The following is a 25,695-nucleotide window of genomic DNA, read 5'->3' as shown; positions in this document are numbered from 1 at the left end:
GTGAAAACAGCTGCCTACGGTTTTATATGCGAGGATGTGAGTGGTGAGATGCAATCATAGAGTCAATGCGCAGTTGGAAAGCAAACAATTAGCCAAAAGTGGTTTAGAATTATTATCTCTTGATTAAATGTCATCAATCAAAAATATTGCTCGATGCAGGGTTGGGAATAAAAAATTATCTCATGACTTAATAGAAACCCAGAATCAAGGGTTCAAAGCACTGTTATTACACAGCCTGACATCTAATCCTCCACTGTATTATTTAAATCAACAGATCTTTTCTAGTCATTCACAAAACATTTTAAAGCAAAATTCTAATTTCAGATGAACCATGTGTATGTTCTCATCCCATTTTTCTCTATTGACCAGAATCATCCTGGAAACGCACAAGCAAATGAACAAGCATTTTGACCATTAATGACTTCTTCTACATCAAACTGTCTGGGGAAAAAGGGAACATTCATATGGACATGTTCTTAACAAACCTAAGTATGTGAACACACTGACAGGTAAGACGGTACATTCTGAAGATAAAACGTCATCAAAAACAGAAAAATCATTAGCTTAATTATCTCTTGATACACACTAGCCAGAGTACATTTTCAGTTCAGTTACTGCACCTTCTTTTAGGATAATGAGTAATGTCAGTATTCCCACAGACGCTCCAGGGTTATACACATTGTGCAAAGTGTCTTGTAATGGCCTTATTTTTTTCTTTACTGAACAGATTCTACCTAAAAAAAAATAATTAATAAAAGGAGGATTCTACAAAAAACAAACCTAATGTGGCAAAGGAACAAGAATCTGATGTGTATCATTGATATTACTTTGAACAGTAAACTAAAGTGAGTGCAAATTGTTTTTGTGTTGTTAGACATAAACTAAAATGAAATATATTGTAATATCACAAAATACGACACAGTATACCTGAACTCAGCACAAATATGGTCTGGATAATAAACCTGAATTATCCCCATGGGGAAAATGGGTAATCTTCTCTATAATTGGCAGTTTTGCACATTATGTTTCTACTCATTCTGTGTAGCTATGTAATCATCATGTTTCATCCATTCATTACTATCCTTTTTTCAGAAGTCGCTCACATCAGACTTTGGAGAAAAATGTAATACAGTTTGTGTGGAGGCCAGATAAACTTTTTAATCTAAACTTCTGCCTGAAATCAATACTTTAACTTGCAGATGCAAATGCAGCTTTTATATACGTCACAGTGATGCACTATGGAGGAGTCACTGCCACAAGCAGAAGCAGAGAGAAGATTGTAGTTTGGTGAATAGTAAAACAGTATGCGTGTGTGTGTGTGTGTGTTTTGTCCTCACGTTGTGGCAGGGTTGATGTATTTCCCTACACCCGCTTTGAAGGTCTTGGGCGCCTGCTCCTCCTTGGCTTTCTTCTGGGCGATGCTGGTCTGCTGTTTCTCCTCCTCCTGCTTCTGCAGCTCCTTTTCTCGCTCTGCTGCAATCTGCAACACACAAATCATATAAGTTCCCACACATACATACAGCAGGACTTAATGCTCAGTAACTGTTACTTCCCTGTGGACACTTTCACCGTGCAATCTGTGTTTCAAATGCAGGTGGGACAACAAGCATTAGGTGGAGTGTCTCCGCATGACTCTGGGCAAAAACTCCTTTTACACTGACAGAAGACTGTCATCTGTAGTTAGAGGGTTTGATGTAAAATGATTTCACACACCTAAACACTACTGTACTCTGGATGGATTGTTTGGATTTAAAAATCAAACAATGGCTGTTAGGTGAAGTGCTGTCCTCCAGCTTTAATTTTAGGGTAAGCAGTAGAGTAACTGTAGCTCCTAGATTATCTGGCTGCACTGTTAAAAAACTGGAGGGACTGTATATAAAAAGGGCCAAGGTTCCTACACCGTTCACGATGGTTGAGTGACATGATGATTGACATGATGACCACTTGACAAAAATGTATCAAGCAGCAGATATTTTTCTATGCAATTTCTACACAGGTGGGTATGAATCTCTTTAATATCTGCTGCTGTATTACACCATTGTAGGTGAATAAATCAACAGCTTTTTTAAGGCAATATTGGATTTATATTTTGCATCAATATGATTCAGTTGCTTTTTATTTAACAGGTATTCATTTTATTTCATGCACATCTCCACTCAGAAATGTATTTAGCAGATTACAATACAGTAGTATTTACATTTTCATGTTCATCTGCTAAAGGGGGAAAGGCTGTGCTCTGTCCTTAAATTTCTGTTTAGATATAAAAATTTGAAGCCTAATAAACTGAGAACTTTCAGTGAAGCAGACATCTGTGTCCTGCAGTTACACTTTTTAAAAATGAAAGATACTTGCATGTGCATAGATTGTGGATTTTTAAATAAGGGGAAAGCAGATTAAATGTTTTTTTAATTAACAAGGAATGTGAACCTTTTTGTGGAAAAGCTTATCAGACATAAATTATTTTAAAAAGGAGAGTATCTTATTATGTCTCAGAACATGTCCAGAGGGGATTTTAATGAATTATTTAAAACCAGGCATTACCTTACAGTTATTTTATCTGTAAATGTTTTCTCAACTGCCCTTAAATAGGTGCTTATCCATATTGCCCACCTCTATTGACAACCTCAAAACAAAATAAAGTGTTTTTTTGTTTAAACTCAGTCCCTTTTTCAATTCAAATGTGCTGAGTACAGAACAACAATGAAAAATGTGTCACTGTCCAAAATACTTGCGCTGTAAGTACACACACTCAACGAACACTCAGCAGACAGGAATTTTAGTCTTAATGTGTATCATAAAGTCGGGACTGTTCATGTCCGCAAACAGAGACAGAGATACAAACCTGAGCGTCAGCCTCTTCGTACGGGTCCACGAAAACAGTCGCACTTATGATCTTGATCTCCGACTGTAGAACAGAGTCAACAGAAAAAATTGGATCCAAAAAGCATTTGGCTCAAGCAAAGGAAAACTACAAACAAATTCTAGTATCATATAAACTATCAAAGACCAATCCCTATAAAATCTATTCTCTAAAATACCTAGAAATAATTCTGCCGATAGATTGAATAAACAGTAATTTTGCGGGACAAACTTCTTGAGAACTGCAACTCAAGGTTTTTGTGAAGAAAATGAGATAATGACATCAATAGAAACTTGGAAAAAATATAGTAGCTGCATTTGTTATGAGTTTTGTTTTTTTACAGCTCATTTGTAATTTAGAATGACACAACACCTCTGCTTCGCAAAGACTGAATTCAGCCCCTCAATTGCGTTTTGACTCATCTCTTACTGGCCCCTGCTTACTGTCTTGTCTGAGCACCTGCCCTTTAGATGATCCATGTTCGGGTCAAAATGACACAATAGCTGAGTCTTTTACTCTTCAGCTGCAATCCATGTTAGTGATCCAGGACTTTAAAGTGATTCTGCAGTTGCACTCTGTTATTTGCCCTTGACAGGGTTGTCAGCTACATTTCAAGATTGTAAAATGAAACGTAAGTTGACCCAAGACAAAATGTTGGACTGACATTTCTCTGATTCCAGTAGAGTATGCTGATACATTTCATACAAGTAAAATCAGATCATTTTTAAGCCAATCCAGACCTTAAACATCACTGATTCCTACCTTTGGTTTGTCTGATTTGGGATCACTCTCCACATTCTCCATGGCTGTGAGTGTTTCAAATCCACCAACAATCCTGCAAAAGAAAAAACACAAAACATCCTTCATTTATACATTGAGGTAAGAGCAAGAGAAACCAGGGCACAACACAGGTCCCAGATCACTTTGATCTTCGACAGGGAAGATAAAACGACGGCAGCATATTCCTCACAACAAAATATATAATAAAATATAACCATTAGAGACTTTCAGTGTTGACAAGATTCAGCCACTTTTACCATTCAAAATGACAAATCCTATATAAAAACTGATGTGCGCAATAATGACAAGAGGGCTGTAGGGTGATTTCGAGGAGAAGGGTGCAGCTAAGATCAAATCCCTGTGACACCGTCCATCCTGCTGAAGTGCCCTTCAGCCATCTCAACCTGTAATGTTTTAGTTTTCAGTTTATATCAGATCGTTATTGTCCCACAAGAGGAAATTCTTTTTGCAGCAAGGCAGCATAATGAGCGTACCATTAAGCGGCTGAGGGATTTGTGCAGACCTCATTATATTCCTCAGACAACAGTGAACATGAGTTGCTGCTAAAAGCAAATGTTTACACTCTTTGTTATTAGCACATTGGCCTCATGGTGTAAACACAGAAGAAAAACGAAGCGCTGAAGATGTAGAGACTGTCAAATGCTGGGGGCCAAGAGGCGAACTGTTACCGACTCCCCTGGTGCAGATCACTTTAAGAAGTTGCTCTCACTTTGCTCTTTAAACTGCAAAGTCTTTATCCAGCTGCTCCAGTGGGGGCTTCCTGTTACCATGTGTAGTGTGAGAAGCCTCGCGCACACATATAAACAGTACAGTTAGTTAGGAGGGGGTGTCTCAAGGGCCACATGTGCTCTGCTTCCACATGTTCAGATGAACAGAGGAGCTCCCACACTCAATGACTCACTGACAAAAATAATAATAGGTTATCTATTAGTCCAAAACTATTACCGTTCCAAAAATGTTTTCATGCCAAGGATCGGCCAATAAATTGGCTTCAGCTCAAACATCACATTTTGTCTCACATTCACTTTAACACTACTTGCATTTTTTTATGTCATATAGGACACTCAAGGAGTTTCCAGATCAGGGATAGTGCAATTTCTTTCATCATAGATGTAGTCAGAACAAAAGCATCAATATTCCCACATAAAGCACACAACAGATGACACAGTAACCTACGGTACATGTATCTCATTCTCTCTCAGGGTATTTGTATTTTTTATATGATAATCAAGATCTATTGTCAAATAGAAGGAAGGAAAATCATTTGAGAAATTGCTGCTGGACAAAATAACCGGCCAGGTAAGCAGGTTCTGCTGATCCAGTGTATGAAATACCTGTCAAATCACAGTACTCAAAAATGATATGAAAATCCAATTTTGCCATAAAACAGTAAGGTTCACTGTCCTGCAGGATTACTTGCCGTGGCCTATTACAAGCAGAAATGTTAAAGAGATAGCTACCACAGTATAAACAGTATGCCAAAATATCTATATCTTCTCATGGTAGTCATTATACTGCCCTACATTCCTAGACAAAGGGAAACCCACTACGCTTTTTGAAGGAAAAGTCATCTGACAAACATTAGGCATCACATCTACTCTTTGAAGATATTCTGAGAGGATTAACATCAACCCAGCCAAAGGGATCACCAGTCACTCAGCTACAAAAGAATACATCCAAAAATCAATCATTAAGACAACTTGTGTGAGAATTAAGAAAGTGTGTGGTGTCCTTATTTTTCTATTCATCCCTGTTCCCCAGCGGTGTTGTCAAGTGAGATGAGTAAAAGATAAATAAAAAAGAAAAGACAAACCCAACATTTGAGGTCAAGGAAAGGTCAAAAGAACTGACATGGATGACATGGAGAGACCACTGTCTGAATACCGAAAACTAGATACTTGAACCCAGAAATATCGCAGGATCCGATTTAGAAAAGAGCCCTGAAAGTATTTTTGTCTGTTTATACAGTAGGATGGATAAAAGCAGTTGTTGCATGTCATTTCCCATCTCTCTCCCCCTTCATTTCCTGTCAGCTCTCTACTGTCAATCCCCTAATGAAGGCATACAATAAAAAAAAAAAAAAAAAAAAAGAATCTGTAGACAGGCAGAACACAGTGGCGGCATTGTGGATTATCAAAAGGCAGAAAATACACACACACACACACACACACACACACACACACACACACACACACACACACACACACACACACACACACACACACACACACACACACACACACACACACACACACACACACACACACACACACACACACACACACACACACACACGTTGTTCTCAAATGTGAGATTTTGCTTCTTTTTTCACTCTTTTCTGACATTTTATAGATTAAATGTTTAACCAATTATTAAAATAAAATAATGTATATATGTTGATCAATAAAGCCAATCAAGCAGCCTTAAAGCCTAAAGAAATGGCAGTGGAAGATCCTCTCCAAGACTCCTGGTCCTGAGAGACCAGTTGAACAACCTGGCTGTGGTCACTCCTTACCTGATATGCATTTAAAAAGAACTTTCCTCTGTAAAAGAGTTCACATTATGTATAGATCAGGTTAAGTGGACTGCCACCGTCAGTCCCATTAAATGTGCAAAGACTACATTACTACACACCAAAAAGCTGGACGCAGAGGTAAAGCAGAAGCTTTGTAAGTGCGGTCAGTTGAAAGCAGTCTGAATATTTTTAGAAAACAGCCAGGGTTTTCTCCAAAAAGACAGCCATTTAAGATCATGCTCAGCTCAGCGGAGAGAGAGACAGCAAGAGAGAGCCATCAGTTTAGATTCAGCATCTTCTAAATGTTTCACTGCTCTTGGCCAGGAGTCTGACTGGAAGTCACAATACTGTTTGTACTGTCTGGTGCTCCAGTGAAACCAAATATGTATTAAAGAAGAATCTGAGAGGAAGAGAAAGACAGACAGAGAGTGAAGAAGAGGAAGAGGAAGAAGACAAGAAAGCTAAAAAAAAAAAAAGCTAAAAAAAGATCTGAAACGAAGATGAGGTGCCGACGCCCTTCAAAGCCATCTGCCTCAGCTGCTAAATTGAACAACACCCTGTTACTAAGCCAGAGTGAAGACAATTTTAAGGAAACAACTAAACACACAACATTTATTAAAATTAAAAAATGACAGTTTACCTTCCAAACACAGTGTGCTTCCTGTCGAGGTAGGTGCATGACCGGAAAGTGATGAAGCTGAGAGAAAGCAAGAAAAGCAATACATTAATTTTAAGATTCAGTAAATGAATAAGTGAAAAGAATTGGAAGTATTGGGAACAAACAAGAACTTTTTTAGGGAGCCTTGCCTTTACAATAGGTATAAAAGCCATGTCTGTTTACATACATAAGTATATCAGTATTTATTAATGTTCAGCACTGTTTCCCCACACACAGACTTTACTTGGGCGGGCCGCCCAGGTCTATAACACATTACAACTACGTTAATGTACTGCGATTCATCTGTTGATGCCAGCATCAGCAGCACAGAAGGGGTTAAACTTGTTGACTACATGTATAAACTAAGGCCAGGTTAAAATAAAGTATTACCAAGAAAATCTGCTTAGTTTCAGTTTTACCATCCGTGTAGTATTACGTAACTAATAAAATACTTTAATTATAAATGTTCAAATTTACTTTAGTAATGAAACATTTGTCAAAATGATTATGTTATTACTAAATAAGTAAAGGCGATAACACATCAAATGTTTATCTGTGCATCCAATATGATACTTTATCTCTGACAGCATTGAGTGTTTCTTGTCTTCTTGATGGGGGGGGGGTCAGCAAAGAAATCAAAAGAAGAAGAAGAAAGACAGAAAAACAAACAAAATATTATTCTCTGTCTAAAGTTGAGGAAAAACTGCATTTTAAAAACATTTCTTACAATTGGGACTTGTTGGTGTTTGGACCAGAGTTTGCCATGCTGAGAATCCCCCTGCCGGTATGGGAGAGGTTGGGCCGAAACTCATCCTTGAAAGGTTTTCCCCAGAAGGATTCCCCTCCTGGGAATGGAAAATGTTGGTGAGAGAGGAAAGACAGACACAAAGAGAGACATTTATCTGATTATTACTGCAGGTTGGCAGACATTTCAACATCCTCAGAAACATGAAGTTAGTATGTAGTATGATATATAATATCAGTATCTGGAGCTACTAGCACAAGCCATGTACATACATGGGTATGCATGAGATAAAATACACATTCCTGATCACTGCAGGGAGGTGGTGAAACAAACGTGTAGTGCATCAAGCAATACAACATGAAACAAGAACAAGGAAACAGCAACAAGCAGATGAGATGCAGAGAACTAAGTCAACTGGATGTAATGGTGACTCAAACAGTTATGGACAATCCTTGACATAAATGGTATTTAAATAAAGAAGGAGGTTCTCGATATTCCGCTGATAAACAGTTAGCATGACAATTAACGTAGCAAAACACCAGCAAATGGTGGAGGAAAAGTAAAAAAAATTCAGCTTTGCAAATGTTTCACAAGGAAGGGAGTGAAACATGTCGGGTGTCAAGAACACACATAGTGAGTAAACAAGAAATCTCCACAGGGTTCCTTTAATGCATGAACAAAAACATCCTTGTTAAGAAAAAGAGAAACTTGGTTGGACAAACACTCCCAAGGAGAATCAGTGTGTCAGCACTTTCAAGCTAAAGTTCATTGATAGTTTAGAGTGTTAAAAAATTGCATCCGGGATTTAGTAAATGTAAAGAAAAGGTTGTACCCTTTTGGGCGGGTACAGAGTTCACTTAGTGTTTTTAAAGCTGTGATGCACAACATTATATTTCAGTATTGTGAAATAGTAAACCCATTAAAATGTATTTAGTTTGTATGAAAATTACACAAATAACTGTTTTTAGTGGTACTATTTATAAGGGCTGAACGATACGAGTGAGTTTTAGTGGGTGTGGAAATTTTTGTATTGCATTTTCACTGAAACAAACAAAACAAATTATATACATATAATTTGTTTTGTAGGCCAGGGAATCTCTGTAGCACCACAATGCCTCATTTATAAACTGTATGTTGTGACACATTTTACCTGCGATTTGGACATTGCACTTCACCATATTGTGATTTTCAAAATATTATGATTAATAGTCCAGGCCTACTATTTATTCAAATTACTGCACCTTAACAGAAATAAGGCACCACGTATTTTCATAAGACGCAAAGGACCTGTTTGCCCTTGAACATGGAGCCATGTTGAGAGCCTTCAGCTGTGAATCATTATTCAGACTGACTTCTTCATTAAGAATCATCATGATGAGTATACAGGAATACGCACTGCAGGAGCTTATTGGCTCCCAACAGAGGGAGAGGATCTGTCGCCGCTAGGTGTGTTTCACTGCCCTGCATCCTGCCAGCTGGTGTACGTGCATGAAATAACGTGTATAAATACACTAAGTACTGCATGTGTGTTTATGCTGCGATGTAAATGCATACTCCCAACCAATCAACTCTTCAGAGGTTTTGTGCAGCTTCCCCCTGGTGACATTTTTGCATAATTTATCATCTCGCTGACATTTTGCTTTCAGTATGACTGGATCATAAATGAAGGGAGAGCGAGAGGGGACGATGAAGAGAAATGAATTCTCCCCGAAGAGTTAACCAATATATCAAACTGCATTCCCTTGAATTAGTTCAACAGTACAACCTCAAACTTCAACCTACTGAACATGTTTAACAGGAAAGAAAGCAGTAAACATCCTCCAGTGACTGAGAGCTGTGAAGCATCTCCACTAATTAAAACATTAATTGGGCATTTCATAATACAGGAGCATGTGCTTCTCAATTCATATTTTGAATACCTGTCTGGGATTTCATTTACAAGTCAATGTTTAAAACATTTCTTTCTCCAAAGCATCTGATTCTGACAGGTTTTAGATAAATGAGACTCTTCTGAACTTGGGGGAAGTGTTAACGCTACAATGAGCAGTTTGCCAGATGCATCTCTTTCCAATTTATTTGCAGGCAATGAAAGAGGGATTTACTCAAAATGTGTACATTTTTGTAGGATTTTCTTTACTTTTCAATCTCAAATCAAAATGTCAAGAAAGTATCCCACCATGGTTCAACCTCTTATTTTGCCATCACTAACCCCAGACAGAGAATCTGGAAATAAATGAGCATGTATTGTGCAGATAATGAATGTTTTTACTGTACCCAAAATACACACTCCCTTTTTACCCCCCCAGTGTTCCTGCATCTTCTCTGAGCAGACAAATCACCTCTTCAAAAATCATAATATTAAACAAAAGATGAAATATGTCACGCTGCTTTGGTCTGACAAGTTAAAAAAAGATACTTCAAACAAAAAGAAGGAAAAAAACACAATGCGTGACATAAGTCCAAAGCTTCACAGCAGCTGCCTGTGTCAAGCTATCGTTCTTAATGATATGCAAGTAACTGCACAGACTTAAACACTTAGGGTCTGTTTATGAGTTGTGTGCACACGTTGTTTGGTCCAGGTGATGAGGAGAATTTTACCCTCAAGCCAGGAATTCTGCACCTTCATAAATCTGTCCTGGTGGACACATTCTGCACAGCATTCAGAGAAGAGGTACAAAGCACTCTTTGTGCTGCAACCTCTCAGAGCATCACAGACGACATGAAGGCAGGGAATTAAGTGTATGTGGCCTAAGCAGTCAATTACAGTGAGCTGTCTTTTAAAAACAGGAAAATTACACCAAATGCTGGTTGACTGGTTGTTCACCCCCCCATCTCCCCTCTTCATCCTCTCGGTCTTTGGTCTCTGTCTGTGTGTATGTGCGTCTCCTGTACTCCCATGTGCTTTCAAAGCGTATATTTAGTAACACTTTTGAGTTGCAAGTGGTATTTACTCAGAGCTTCCAAAAAGGAACTATTAATAATTCAGCAGAGAGGTGTTACGTAATTCAAAATGTGGTTTAAGTGCAGGCCTCATCTTACCTGTGCCGGTGCCAGTGGGGTCCCCTCCTTGAATCTGGAAACAAATAAAACTCTGTTAGGTTTAGCTGACGTAAGCTGCTGCACACTGAAAGCCTAATACAGGTTCATCCTGCGATTTCCGAAGAGTTGATCCCGTTACTTATAATAGCAAATGTCTCCTATCTGTAAAGTGGTCAAATAAGACTTTAAATTAATCTTACAGTATTTACTTTTGTCAGTACTAGTAGCCACTGGCAGTGCTTCCCAGGACACAGGCCTCTTTGTTCATTGTTTAAGGCTCAACTTTCCTATTTGTGTTTTGCTCTGTGTGTTTCTTTGGACTACTTGTTTAAAGATACACTGGGGGAATTTGCTGTGGAACAAAGTTTTCATGAGTGGGTCCCTGTACTGTTTCTGTGCAACAACACAAAGGGCTGGCAAAAACACTCATTTCACCAACTGTATTTTCCACTTTTAGGTTTGAAATTGTTTGGCCGGTCATATACTACAACACAGCTGAGGACTTCAAAATGACAGAATGGCAACAATGACGACCGAAGAAAGCAAAATGATGAAGAACTAAAAACATGTAAATAATGTTCAAACTCTTCATCTGACACTGTGTGCAGTGGTGGCACTATTTCCATGGTTAAGTCTTAATTTACTTCCTCGTATCACAAAAACCTTACTTATTATTTGTTATAGTATTCTGTAGCTAGTTACATTGAGTTTAAATCAAATTGATGTAAACACAGAACATAAGATGTTTGAGGTAGTAAAGAAATGCATTCAACATTGACCTTGAGGTCATATATACATTGCCACATAGACATATAAACATGTTTGGTGAGATATTTTTAATGTAAACCAACTGTATACGGCAAAATCTCTGCAGCCAACCATTAACAGAACTTCATGGTCATTCAAACATAGAGACATACACCTTCTATGGCTGTGTATATAGTTTAGTTTAACATACTTTGAGAGATAAATCAAAATAATGGCAGTGTAGTTTAACTTCCATGTCACACTACATCACCGGCAAAAATGTACTTTTGATGATATTTTTGTATTGTTTCAACAAACACTAATCAAAGCCCATGAATGCCTTTAAGTTCCCTGACTAAATGGAGACAGCAGATTTATATAAAGTGCAACATTGCAATGTAATGTTTAAGAAGTCCCATGTACCCAAGTAGATTCACGTGTAAAAAAAACTTGCATCACAGTTTTCCCTTCACAGTTTGAGCCTGAGATGTAGCAACTAAGTGGGCCTCTCACATGTCTGTCACAAGTGAAACTGTCAAATTCTTCTCAGGATGTTCAGTACACTCACAAGGTCCTGGTGAACTGCTTTAAGGGAAGTGAGGGCCACAATTCTGTTCCCATTAACACACTGCTTGTGTTTGTTGCTATGAAATTATTCTCTCCAAGGCCACCCTCCTCGCCTTTTAAGTTGTGGAGGATAAGTCGAAGGCGTAAGTGGCTGGAGTAATTATGGATAAACAATTCACAGCTTGCCCCTGTGTATGAAAACCAAGGGACAAAAAAAAAAATAAAAGGTAAGGGTCCTCCTGAGACCAGATGTCCACTCAGAGGCACTTTAATTATGGGAGCGGCAGCTCTGAAATAAACATATGAGCGGCTGATCAGAGACCTGTCATTTCAGATTCTCAGGCTTGGTTAAGAAGCTTCAGTTGGAGAGTGAGTCAGAAACAAAAGCTGTGTTTAATCATATCCGAAGTCGTAAATACTAAGATATATTATTTCAACAAAAGAAAAGGTAATAAAACACATGGTTAGTAATTATTAATTAAAATTCTAGGTTAAAGCTAGTCAGACAGTGATTAACTTGCACTACCTCTATAAAAGGGATGTGGTGGAAGACAAACCCACTGAAATCTAGTTTGTGATTTATAGTGGCATGAACTTTAATCGCTTACATTTATATAAAATGTCAAAGCAAGGAGCAATATAAGCCACGTTATGTAAGGGGCACAGCAATGTTGATGGATGTTAAAATTCAGTCCTAAGTCACCCATCCTTATTTACTAACACACCACTGCATTGACAACATGCACTGCTGTTGAGAGAATTCAACCAATGGCATTTCCAATAATGGGAAAGTCCCTCTGGGCCTAAAAACAAACAACCCATTTCCAAAATTGCTAAGATATTTTTTTTTATCTGTGAAGACTGTATCACCTGGAGTTTGTCAGACTTCCCCTTTGACCCAATGTAATCTGTCCAAAATTCAGTTAGGGGTGTGGGTGGAAATCCAGTTTTAGCATCCCCACATTGAGCATATATATATATATATATTTTTATCTGCTAAAGTCCTTACCATGAAATTCCGGATGGATCTGTGGAAGATTGTCCCGTCATAGTAGCCTTTTTTACACAGACGGATAAAATTCTCTCCAGCTTTGGGAACCTGGCAGAAAGAGCATGCAGAGATATTCTGATGTAATAATTCATATATTCATATGCTGTCACAAGCCATGTCATAAGATGTTCTTGGCTCTGGATGATACAGTGTTATTCGGTGCATATGCCAAATAAAATTACTTTGACTTTGATACTGACCGGGTCTCCACAGCCAATAATATCAGCTGCTCTATAAGCTAATTTACTAAATTAGCACTGAGGACATAGAGACTAAACATAAGTACAGGCACAGAGTGTCAAAGCCTTCTAAGAGTGTGTTGTGTGCCAAAATCAATTGAATGGCTGTAATAGGAGGAGACCTTTTTATAAACCCAGTAACATACCTGCACTCACACACTCAACCTTGTAACATTTAGATAAATAATGGTGAATGTCAATATCTGCCTGCCACATTTATAGCGGCCTAGCCTGGTGTCCTTTAATAATCACTACATATAAAGATATTATCCTTGTAGCTGCTTTCAAACTACTGCAGATAAATAAATCCTGGGTAAACAAGGCCACATCATGATGGTCAGAAGTGTTAATATCATGACACCTCTTCATACCTTATTAAATCGGCTAGAAACTTAACCCATATAAAAATGAAACAGGAAACTACTGCATACAAGAGTGAACAGCGAAACTATTCAGGCAATGGAAAGCATCACTGAAGACAATGATTAACTACAGTTCAGTGCTGCTTTTGTAGTTCAACTGTGAATCTCTAATGTTAAGGGGCTAAATAACAGACTTGATCATCTGTACCCACACAGGGGAGCGATGACATAGCCATCTCTTTGCACATCGCTGCCTTTAGTGACAGGGGGGTCAGAAGACACTGGACAGGTGTTGAGCTATACAGGCAGGTTATACTTCATCTTCCAGGTGGAGCTGACAGACCATGGAGCATTCACATGAACAAAAAGTCACAGGTTTGCAACTCTGTCTGACCTGTTAGGAAGTGTTTGTTACACACAAAAGTCAAGTAGGGTTCAGGTAGCGTGCAACTGCTGCCTGAGGCAGACCTCACGTATCTATGTAGCTAGAAGCCAGGCTTAGTACTCTTCTACAAAGCTACTTTGTTGGTGTAAAAAACAGACATCTGGATTTTTTCCTCTTGCTGAAGGTACATGCTGGGTCAAAAATAAAACTTTTTGGCATCTTGTAAATCATTACAATGTACCCACTGACAGAAGAGAATTTTGACTGAATGGCACTCTGGAGGCGTGGCTTTGACTAAGACGCTGGTCAGGTCTACTGTTATTAACGTCAACAGCCTTGAGGAACACTTCTGCGTGTGTTTGAGTATGTGTGTGAAACTAACTTATTCTCCGTAGCAACAATGTTTGGTGGATTCCAAGAATCACCAGATGCTTTCGTAAAAACCTATTTTTATTCATTGGCCTTTTGCTGTGTGACAGGTTCTTCTAAGCTCGACTGGTCTTATTTCCCCCTATGTCTCAATTTTGCGGTTGGGGTTCAACGCTCTGCCTCTTTTTCTCTCCATTACAAATCACAGATTTTCAAAGAACTCTGGTACAAAGAGGCTTATTGTTTTAAACCAAAGCGGACAGACTTTAGCCGTAATATTGATTTTTGCCATTGAAAAGAACACATAAAAAAGTTATTTAATGGCAAACCGACTGTTACAACAGATTACTAGTACATGTATGAATAAAATGCACGACAAGCCTTTCCTTTTTCTGTGTTTACCACTGCTTTCATCTTTATCCTTTTGATTTTTCACCAGAAACGTTCACTCAGAGATCTCTATCTGCAACACTCAGGCTTCTTCTGCCTCTTGCTGCTGCTGCCCTGTAATGGTGGTTAATCTACCGTGTCTGCATGCATGCTTGTGTGTTTGTGTGTTAGATTGCGCCTGGGAATGTTTAAAATGTAACCCAATTTAGAAACATGCCTAGGTGCCTAAAATTATCAGCAATCGGTGATGTCAGCGTGGTTTGCTGACGCAGGCAGAAAGGAAATTCCTAATTCATGTGTGCTTGCAGGCTCTTTGTCAAGTATTTCCCAGGCTAAAATGTTGGGGAATAAGGGGTGTACAAAACTACATTAACACTAAAAATGCACTTATAATCCATTTTAAATGATTTTTTTTGCCAGACTCTGTGCATTTATTATGTTTTAATACGCTACGTAGTAACTTTAATTTCATGTTTTCACCCAAATCTCACATTGGAACATCTGAAGAATACTGTAAATGGTAGTAACTATTGTGTCTTAACATATTTATTTTTAGCAGTATGAATTTGTTTTTTATTATTTAGGCAGAGGTAACTAATAAGTCGTTTTGGGCTTTTTACCCCCTCTCCCTGCACATCATTTGTTTGATTTTTGTCTGTATCTACATTTACATCTTAGACACCTTAAATCATTTTTTAAAGTAACACAGTTACCCCATTTCATCCCACTCAGGTGAAGTCTATCTACCTTATCCACGGTCTTTTTGAATATAATGAAACTGTTATCTTCCTTGATATCGTGTGTGATTACGGTACAGGCTGCGTCATCCAATCTCAAACATCTGCCCCCTCAAATTTCACCCAAGATGGGGACAAGGAGGGCAGGGGTGACCGAAACATCCAAAGCTGGGCGAGCAAATGGGCACTTAACAGGGCGGTGGGCTCTGGAGTGGTCTGACTGAGAGTGTATGTGACAGTGAAACAGCTCTCATTAATTCATAAACAGCAGGCCACAAATAGAGCTGCAATCTTGTGTGAAAACCGCAGGGGAGTAAGGTGGGGAGGAGGAGGACGTGGGGCGCAGAGGGCAGGTTGTCTAACCATTGCAACTTTCCCCCTCATTATTCTGATTCGACAGCTCAGAAGCCAATAAAAACCAAGCACATGAAACGCCTGGTTACCAGGGCAGAAAAGCACTCCTGGAACTCATGCCGTCTCTCTGGAGCCCCACACCTAACCTTAAAAAGGTGGTACACAAGAAACACATTTCTGTCAAGATGTAAACTTGGCAACCTGGGGGACAGACTCTGCAAGAGGCAGATTTCAGTGTTTTGGATGTGTCACCCTAAGCACGATTTAACCATTTGGCTCAGGCCGAACCCACATCACGTCAACACTATTTGACAACCTTTTACCTGCGAATTAAATCAGCAAGTCTGAATCAGCGGCTCACTGTCAAAAACACCAGTCCTCTTTTATAAAACTATATATTGTCTGTTTATATTTACACATTGCTTTAAACGTTTTATACTTTCAACCTTCCAAACACTACCTGCCAAAGACTGGAGAATATAAACCTGATGTATAATCTCCCTTTTTCTTGCAGTTCTATCCTTGAATGATCATGTGGACATTTTAAAAAAGTATGAGGGCTTGCTAGGTTCATTGACAAATAAAGTTGTGAGTTCCTGACTAGAAAATGGGGAGACACAGAAACTGTGACTCTGGACTTCCCCAAATGCTACAACAAGTACTAGCTTTATTTCTTTCATTTGTTTGGTCTGTGATTTTATGTTTCTTTGTGTATAAGAATACGTGCGTTATTACCTTATCACAGTGCAACTCAACATTCAGGTCTCCCTTGTTTGTGTGTAGACGGACGTAGCCTTTTTTCTTCACATACTGGTAACGCACAATGTCGTCTGTGATGGCCTCTATGACATAAAAATGCAAATTGTGTTATTTAAATTTTTCTTTACAGATTACAGCATTTGACATTATGACTGGCAAATCAGACGGGAGCTGTTATTTTGAAAAACAATCAATTCTTCTTATTGATTGTTTACGAGTCTCAGATTGATGTTGTTGCAGGTAAGATCTGACCTTCAAAAATCCTGAGAGCCTCTGAAGTGCAGGTTGTTATTTAGATTTATGCAAGTGTTTAAATCCAAATAGCTTTTATTAATTACAGTTTAGCCTTTATACACAACAGTGTAATTAAAAACGTTATTCAAAGAAATGACAAAATCTGACAAAAATGTAAATAGAAACCTGGCCAATAAAATATAAATCCTTTGGAGAATTCAACAACTCGTATTTTAATATACATATACGTACTGTAAAGACAATGTTACTTAAGCCTCGACTCGACTCTTTTGGTACAAGGTATTTTCTCGGTTTAATTTTCCACTGCAGATACAGTATAGCCTCAATGTAGATGTGATTCTAAGCTGATCTTCACAGCGCCGCTGCGTGAAAATGCCATGACATCATCTTCAACGCAACACGAAAACTCGTTGGATCCTTTCACCGGCAACCAAACAGAGGGACACCTGCACCACGGTGTGGTTGTGCGGGATGGCATTTTTTAAAATCTAGGTCGAGTGAATAAAAAAATTGCAGTTGTTACTGTTGGTGGAATTGCGCAGGATGTCCCTGTGGCACAAGGAACTGTTCTTTCTGACCAATCAGAGGTCTACAGTGCTCTTTTAGTATGGGGTCAGCTCGCTCGGAATCTCGACAAGGTAATAACCAAAAAAGAACAATTTTAAGCGAGTTGAGCCGTCCCATACCATGGAAATGAGGCATTAGACTAAGACACACATCTCCAAAAATATCTGGCATGTCATGTTTTTTTACAAAACTGAACTAGGTCACTAAATCCAAACATTCTCCCGCTCTTCTGAAGTCTACTGAACCTACTATACAGTTGCATAACAGCAAATCTCCCCCATGGAGCAGCTCAGAGGCTGACAGGAGAAGAAAACAGAGTTGAACTGAACAGCTCCCACTTGCAACTACATTTGACGATGTGTGAGCATGAAGCTGCACTGAACTGCAAGAGAGCAGGCATGACCAGCCAGTCTTCCCTGGACAAATTAAGATTAAAGCAACAAAAGACAGAAGAGGTGTATGAGATGTTCACTTGCCTGCTTCGTGTGTTGTTGCAGGAGTCATGGCTGTGGATGTAAAGGAGGCGGAAACTCTGCCTGTGGAGTAGTGGGCCTTGGGGGAAAAAAAAAAGACATAAATTAAAAAATGATAAATGACAGCTGTTATGTTATGTTGATTAACCCTACCCTACCTTTTAAGCACTTCTTCTCCTGTTAAAGCATACTTTTATGATGTTGGTTAACTTGTTGGGACAGTCTTCAAATACCATCAAATGGGCAGATTTTAGTTATTCTCTCAAAATAAAGTAGATTGAAAAGTGCTGAATGGCCGAAATCTTCGCATCAGTACGAGTCAGATCAAGTGATCAACTGATGCTGACTAACAATACAATCAAACTAAGAATTTTGTTTAATGCTGCATGACCAATCCGGTCACTGTCGAAGATGGTGGTCGTATATGGGATGACACTTGTCTGAAAGCTCAGGAAAAAGCTACTAAGTGGACCTTGAGTTCAGATTTTCCAAGATTAAGAATGATCTTTCACACTCAATTATTTAATGCTCTTTTAAGTGTAATAATGGGTCTGAAATGGCACTGAGTTGAGTTATTTAATCAATTAGACAAAGAAAACAAAATGTATCATTAAGGTCAAGCAAAAATGACAAAATTTGATAGATTCCATCTTCTCAAAATGTGAGGATTTGCTGCTTTTCTTAGTTTTATATCACTATAAAGTGAATATATTTAGGTTATGTCCCCCAGTGCTCTTGGAGAATGCGACTGGTGTGATGAGAGATGAGACAATATTGAGAATAAACATTACTTGCAGCACTTATTTGTATATTTATCCCCACTGTGAAATATTCCCCTGGAGATCAGCATCAGCTAAATACGCCTAGCAGGTTTTCTACTCAAGAGGCACTTCAACAGGGCAGACACTTACTCGTTAGAGGAGCTTGAAGTTTCATCCACCAGTGGAAAAATAATCTTCCCCACTCAACCACACCTTTTTCCAGCCACATACTTGGCTGGTCCCCTCATTTGCGCTAAGCGGTGCATCAAGTGCAAACTAGCTTAATGATGGCCTCTGTATGATTAAGAGCACAACCCCCTCAGCTTGGAGGCTGTGCTCTCTACCGTCTAATAATTAAGGGGCATTGGAGATGCTTTAAGTTTCTCTGAACTTAAAGTAGATTAAATTAGTTGAATAGTAATATACAACATCCAAAAATACCGCAAACAATGCAGTGAGATTGAAGGAGTTATTTAAGTCATTCGAATGACAACTCAGGGAGATGAAAGCGAAGAAATGAAAATAGATTTCTACTCAAGTCTAGCTCAAGTCTACTATACAGTCGGGGTTTAGCATTCTTCTGCTCTAGTTCTTGTGAAGGCGCATGAAAGCACAGACTTTACCTTGTGCGCTCCGTCTGACCTATATTCCCTGTTCTCTCAGATGCTGTTAGAGCGTCACCTCGACGGTGAACTCGAGACAAAGACAAACCAAGGAAAAGCTCTGGCGCAAAAACGAGACATGGCGTAGCATCAAAGGAGAGCTGATAAGAAAAGAGGTGTTCAAACTGAATCAGACTTCACCCTCATTTATTCAAGGACACAGTCACAGTGGTAACGTGGCTGCGGATGACCTTTGTTGGTTACACATCTGTTTTTGACTCATGACTGAGAGCAGGCCTGGAGGAGGTTACAGTAAGTCTCCAGAGGGCATTTTTAAAATAAAGTATATAAATCTGCTGCATATGTAAAGAGGCCTCCGTTCCAAGTCCATGTCTCGCTCAGGTTCATGTTTTAGCCCACGACATGTTCATACTGCCGTTGCTATAATTCATCTAATGGAAGTGTAAAATATTATCCATCTTCCTCACATCATTGTAAACATTCTTTGTTCTGTTTCTGGGTGGAGCTGTAAGTCTTGTTGTCCACAATGCTGTCAGCGTATTACTGTGTGTTTGGCTCCCTCCAGTGTTCAAAGTAAAAAATACACTTCACCGAACTAATGCACAACTGAAGAATTGATTGATAAATCTGATACATCATGTTTAATCAATTATTCAGACTAGGAGTTGCATTGCTTTAAAGCTCTTGGAAACTGTCTAAATACCAAAACTTCGTTTTTTTTTTTTCATGATTCAACAGCTAAGACGCCAGGACACCATGTGTTATGATGACTGAACGCTCCAGAAAAAGTTGGGACTGTTTTGTCAAATTGCTGTTTTTTCAAGTTCAAGAATGATCTTTGGCGCTAAACTTCTCAGCCAATGCGAAGTACTAAAAATGCTATGGATCAAATCATAACGATGACTGTGATAGCAGGTCAGCATATACATTTCTATGATATATGAGCAAACAAAAGGCAGTAAGTGCACCACAAGTTGGTACTATTTTGTCAGAAATAAAAGATACTTAGAATTTCATGCTTTACTGATGATGCTAGAAAATTCCCCCTTTGTAGTTGCCCTCTTCCATGGGGTCAGAGGTCAGCCTCCTTTGTTGACTAACGACTTCACCTGGTCTTCCAGTCGAAGGAAATTGGATTTTTGAGTATCATGGGTATCATGAGTGTCAAATACTTGACATTAAAGCTACAAGGAGGCCAATGAGAACTCATGGTGAAGACTTTATTTAGCCTGAACTTGTCTTGACCTCAGCCTTGACATGGCTGGAATTACACATTCATTTAAATGCAATCTAAGTCAATAAACAGCAAAACTTCAGCAATGTTTGGCTGATTGATTATCTCAGACAGTCTGGGGATTTGAAGCTGCAGGCGCAAAATGATAAGCTTCAATTACCATGTAAGATTTTGGTGATTTGCTTTAACAACTTCCATTACTAGGCTATATAGATATTATATATAGAGAGACTAGTTTCTTTATGGTCTTTGGTGGTTCTCCATAAATATCTCCACCACTTACTTTCTCTTTCCATTTTGTGTTTTTTAATGTCATACTTCTCTCTCCTTCTCTTGTTGGACTGTGCAGTTTTAAATTAGCATCAGGGATTTTGCTTACTGCGTTTAATTTGTCTGTCTTCTTGGCCTCTGGTTCCTTCATAGTGGACGCCAGGAGCTGATCCCCCTTGTAGTCTTTGTACAGCTCCGCTAAGGTCTCCCTGGTCTCCAGGTTGGTTGTCTTCAGGTGGTACCCCGGTTGCTGCTTGGCCTTTTCCTCCTCTGAGCCATGCCAGGGAAAGGAGAGCAAGAGGAAGGAAATGGTTTACATATGGTTTTATATTCCATGAAAACTCCAAAGTATGTTTAGCCTGGTTCCCCATCACAAACGGTTGATTAACATATGACAGATATCAGTTCGATAACTTACCAGGATCCAACACCTTCAGGTTGTTTTTTACATGGAAGAAGTTGGAAACATTGAATTTATCCAGGTTTGTGGGATCCTGCAAAAACAAAAACATTTTCACCACGAGACTAAAGGTTACTTTCCCTAAATGACGTGTTTTTTAAAGTTAGTAAACCAAAATAAAGCAATAACCCACCTGAAGTGTTATGATGTCCTTTCTAGTAAAGGGTTCGTCTGTCAGCAGATCTTTAAAACTTTTGGTCTTAATGTTGAGTTGCTCAACAGCCTGAGTGGAAACAGAAATACTTAAGAAAACAAAAGCCTCTCTTGAAATTCACTAAGGTCACATAAAATGTATTCTTTTATACCTAATTTAATTGATTTTTAATTGCCGTTCAACAGTAATATGCTTGTTTGTATTTTTGATAAGACAATTAAAAAAAAACAAAGGCGGATTCTTTTTTGTCAAATTGATCTGAAAAACCAGAAGAACTTTTTCTGTACAGTGCATAATCCTCAATTTGTTTGGAAAAACGTGTTGTACAAAACAAATTTGGGTATGAGGATCAATGCAGGGAAAGTGTGCAGTTCACTCACCTCATGAGAAAAAACGTTGCCGGTGACCTTGTTGGCAACAATGTGAGAATTATTTGTGAAGACGTTGTACAGAACAGGGCAGTGATACTTCCCTGGAACAAAATGAAAAGAAAATCAGAAGCAAGGAGAGCAGCAGAGTCACTCTCAGTCTGTGCCACAGGCCGAAAACTCATCTCCTCCAGAAGTCAAAAAGTTGCTCATGTAATGTGCTCCGTGCTGAATTATATCATCTCTCCCACATTTTCTCCTCCACTTGCTTTCATTTGCTCTTATCCCTCTTCCAAATTGACCTTTATATTCCTAACTACTGGATGATACTAAAAATTAAGCTCCTTTCGGCTCTAATGACAAACTATTATATCCGTAGTTTCAGCGTCAAATCCTTCAAGGTCAAAGTGCATTGAATGAACATTTGCATTTTTACCATCGTTGTTCTTGGCAAAGTTAAGTTTGATGAGGGACTTTGCTTCCAGTTTCTGTGGTAAAGACAAAAAATTTTGGTGTTAGTGTGTAGTCATAAAAATAATGTGATCCAAAATTTGAATAATTTGGTTTCCCTTTTCCTTAAAAGGCGATGAAGGCATTTTACAAATCTCTCACAAGAGATCATCTTTGAGCTGATGTTTTTCCGCTTTAATATTTAATAATTAATGAATAATAACTGTACTTAACTGTATAGACAATAGTCAGTGACATACTAATGTACTAAACTAAACTAAAATATGAGCATAGATAAGTAGATAAAGGAGAATCTGTCAGATGAATAAACATGCTGCTTGGCGTGTGTTTTTTGCTTACCTCTCCAGTGGTCGGATTAGTACCATACTTCTTGATCCATGGGACGATGCTCCTGAAACAGTGGTAGAAAAGGAACTCATCTTTACCGATTCGGTTTAAAACCGATAAGCATGTGTCGACAGCGTTGTGTAATTACTCTCAGATTTAAGGTCAAACCAGACACAACAAGATACCACAATACATATGAGCTACAATGTGTTTTCAACTATGTTCAGTAAGACAACAACAATAAAGACGCAAGGTTTGAAGTTGGATTACTTAGAGCTCCATGTATGAACAGTTGCAGAGATATCTTAACCTGAACTAGTGTTGAGCTGTCAGACAAACTGACTGACCATCAAAGTCATCAACACTCCTCCACTAGCAGGGCAAAGAAAGCAATAAGACACAGATGGTATTTGATTGGTTTGAGTGACCAACTAGATTGTGATATTTTACTTGTTTTTCTTCACAGGTCTGTCTAGTAGCCTGCATGTGTAAACCATTATTACCCAATGGCCCGGAGGTCACTAATAGTCAGACATGCCTGTTGTAAAAATGCCTTTTTTCTTTGTTTAAATAGCCTCATCTACTTACAGCAGGTCAAAGACAACTCCCTCTTCAGTACAGACAGGATACTCAAACGGCTGAAGGGACAAGCTGAAACGTTTCAGAGAAAATAGTTAAGCCAAAAATATGACAATTGGTAGATAATTTTCAATTATTCAGCAAAAACACATGTGTAGCCAGATTTTCATAGATTTGATTGCATAGATTTTTACCTGTCCATGCAATATACTGGTGTCAAGTATCCTCTACTACTGGCCAGAATGTTTTAGAGGTCTAATGCCAAACTTATTGTGCAGAATACAACTAAGACAGATTAACCTCTCTTGGATGTGATAAACAAGTCTTACCTGCAGTGGTCAAATGGAAGCCGTCTGAAGTTTGCCTGTGGGATTTCTGAAAAGCAAAAACATAAAGAAAACATTTTACAAAGTGTGAAAAGTTACACTTCACGTTGTTTTGTAGATGATGGGTGGAATCATGGATGTTAAAATAGTTTTACTATTAAATTCAGGATAGTAGTATAGAGCTGAGCTGCTAATGCATACTATAAACTATAAATAAACTAACGCAGTCTAATACAGTGGTTCCCAATATGAGGTTAGAGACCCCCAGTGGTCGCAAGATTATTAACAGGATAGGAAATCAGAAAAAAACATTTCCACCACACAAAAATCACATTAAAATTGTCAGTCTTTCATCTTATCTTAGCATTTTTTCAGTGAATTACTGGATAATTTTAGCATTTCCTGTAAGATATTCAAATACAACAAGGAAAAGGAAATCGTCTTTTGATTTAACTGTTCACAACTGGTAGACATGTGCAACCGCTGACAAGGGGTTGCAAGTAGACATTGCTTTATTATGAGGGGTCATAATTTAACAAAAAAGGTGGGAACCCCTAGTCTAATACAGCAGACCTGCAATAAATTCTAACTTCTTGAAGGTTATAATGATCAGTTTTTGTTGAGAGGTGTTGATTATGGTAATTTTGGTGGCTGTAGTTTGTATTGCTGTTAAACATTAGTTTACGCTTATTGAAATAAATAGGGTGGACAAAAATATTAGTAAACACAATAAAATGCAACAGCAAGTTGAATCAATGCCTCTTTAAAACTGTTTAAACAAAAACTGAAGATTATAACCTTCATGAAGGTAGGGTTTATTTTAGGGCCGTTATATTACATATGTTTAATAACTTTCTTTAGATTAACACCAAATCAGAAGTGATTGTATTTACCCCCTTCGGACGCAGCACTAGCTACTATAATAATCTCTCCACTAGCCTGGGTCCCCTTTTGGACAACATTCAGAAAGAAGCCCGCAACCTTGGTGTAATTTTTGAAGCTCAGGGGACCAAAGTGGTGCAGTCCTGTTTTGTCCAGCTAAGACAGCTAACAAAGATCCCATCATTCCTCTCCTCTGCTGACATAGAGAAGGTCATGCATGCCTTTATCTCCTCAAGACTCGACCCCTGCAATGCTCTGTATTCTAGTATTAGCAAGGGAAGCATTCAGAGACCGCAGCTCATTCAAAATGCTACAACCAGGCTTTTAAGAGGAGTGACCACATCACACCAATCCTTGCCACCCTTCACTGGTTACCTGCGAGGCCTAGAATTGATTTTAAGATTTTACTAAGGGAAAGGTTCCTGCCTGTATCTGTGATTTGACAACTCCCTACGAGCCGGACCGGTGCCTGAGATCCTCGCTCTTCTAATGGTCTTGTCTTGTCACTAAAGGTGACCAGGCTTTTGCTGTTCGGACCTTCAGCTGTGGAAATCCCTACCTGGAGATCTCAGGCAGGCAAACTCAGGGCCTCTTTTAAATCTCTTCTTAAGATTTCATGCTGTTTTTATAAACATTGTATTATTCTGTTATTGTTGTATCATTTATTGTTGATTTCTCAAATTACTTTAATTATTTGTTTGTTTTTACTGTACATCAATTTGTAACTTGGTTTTGGTTTTGAAAAGTGCTACACAAATAAAGTTAATATTATTATTATTATTATTATTATTAGATTTCATTAGTTTTAGCTAGACCTAATAAACTGGCAACTAAATTAAATCCAGGGTGACAATGAGCTGTTAAGAGTACAACAATACACAAAACACAACAAGCATAAATAAACCAAACAGTAACACTTTGTTTTAATCTGGTAACAGTTGGTGAACATCAGAAAAATATCATGTCAAAATACTACTCACCTGTTCGCTTTCCTCCATAAAAGTTTGTGTACTCTGAACATGTGATGTACCTGTACAGAGGACAAAATATACATTTAAATATAGGGGGAAGCAATATTAAATACAGAATAAAGCTACTGTAAGGTAGCAGCTAGCAGGACTCTAGCAAACTCTTTTAGCTAGCTAAGCTAACAACAACAAACGCATTTCAGTGGTTCGGTGTTTTGTTCGGGGGAAAGTTTCTACTTACATTTTATCTTTTTGGTGCTGTCGCTTCCCCATCTTGAGTTTTTGTGCAGGTCTAAAAGATTATTTACTATAAAACGACGGAATTTGCCGACAAAATCACACAACCAGTGCGTCTCTCGTGACTTCCTGTTTATGTTCTTTGTCGTTGGCATCATTAAC

General features: G+C 38.5%; 1 protein-coding gene across 1 annotated transcript; it reads right to left on the bottom strand.

Annotated features, from left to right (window-relative positions):
• Positions 1–1,337: 1,337 nt before the first annotated feature.
• On the bottom strand, positions 1,338–25,695 carry LOC119892151 (RING-type E3 ubiquitin-protein ligase PPIL2-like; the record flags this gene model as incomplete). Its single annotated transcript, XM_038704274.1, is given in 19 exon segments — positions 1,338–1,480; positions 2,843–2,905; positions 3,623–3,695; positions 6,817–6,873; positions 7,562–7,679; positions 10,619–10,652; positions 12,942–13,031; positions 16,555–16,661; positions 17,877–17,952; positions 20,871–21,031; positions 21,180–21,255; positions 21,355–21,444; positions 21,756–21,847; positions 22,180–22,231; positions 22,554–22,605; positions 23,130–23,192; positions 23,450–23,495; positions 25,309–25,358; positions 25,538–25,695. Coding segments are annotated over 19 exon segments (1,475 nt in total), but the record flags the coding sequence as incomplete, so codon positions are not given.

This window comes from Micropterus salmoides, unplaced genomic scaffold (assembly GCF_014851395.1).
Source record: "Micropterus salmoides isolate LMB-PRFRI ecotype aquatic unplaced genomic scaffold, ASM1485139v1 Ms_hic_scaffold_7, whole genome shotgun sequence".
NCBI classification, from domain to species: Eukaryota; Metazoa; Chordata; class Actinopteri; order Centrarchiformes; family Centrarchidae; genus Micropterus; species Micropterus salmoides.
The sequence above is the reverse complement of the archived record's forward strand: the minus strand, read 5'-3'. Positions and strand labels throughout refer to the sequence as shown.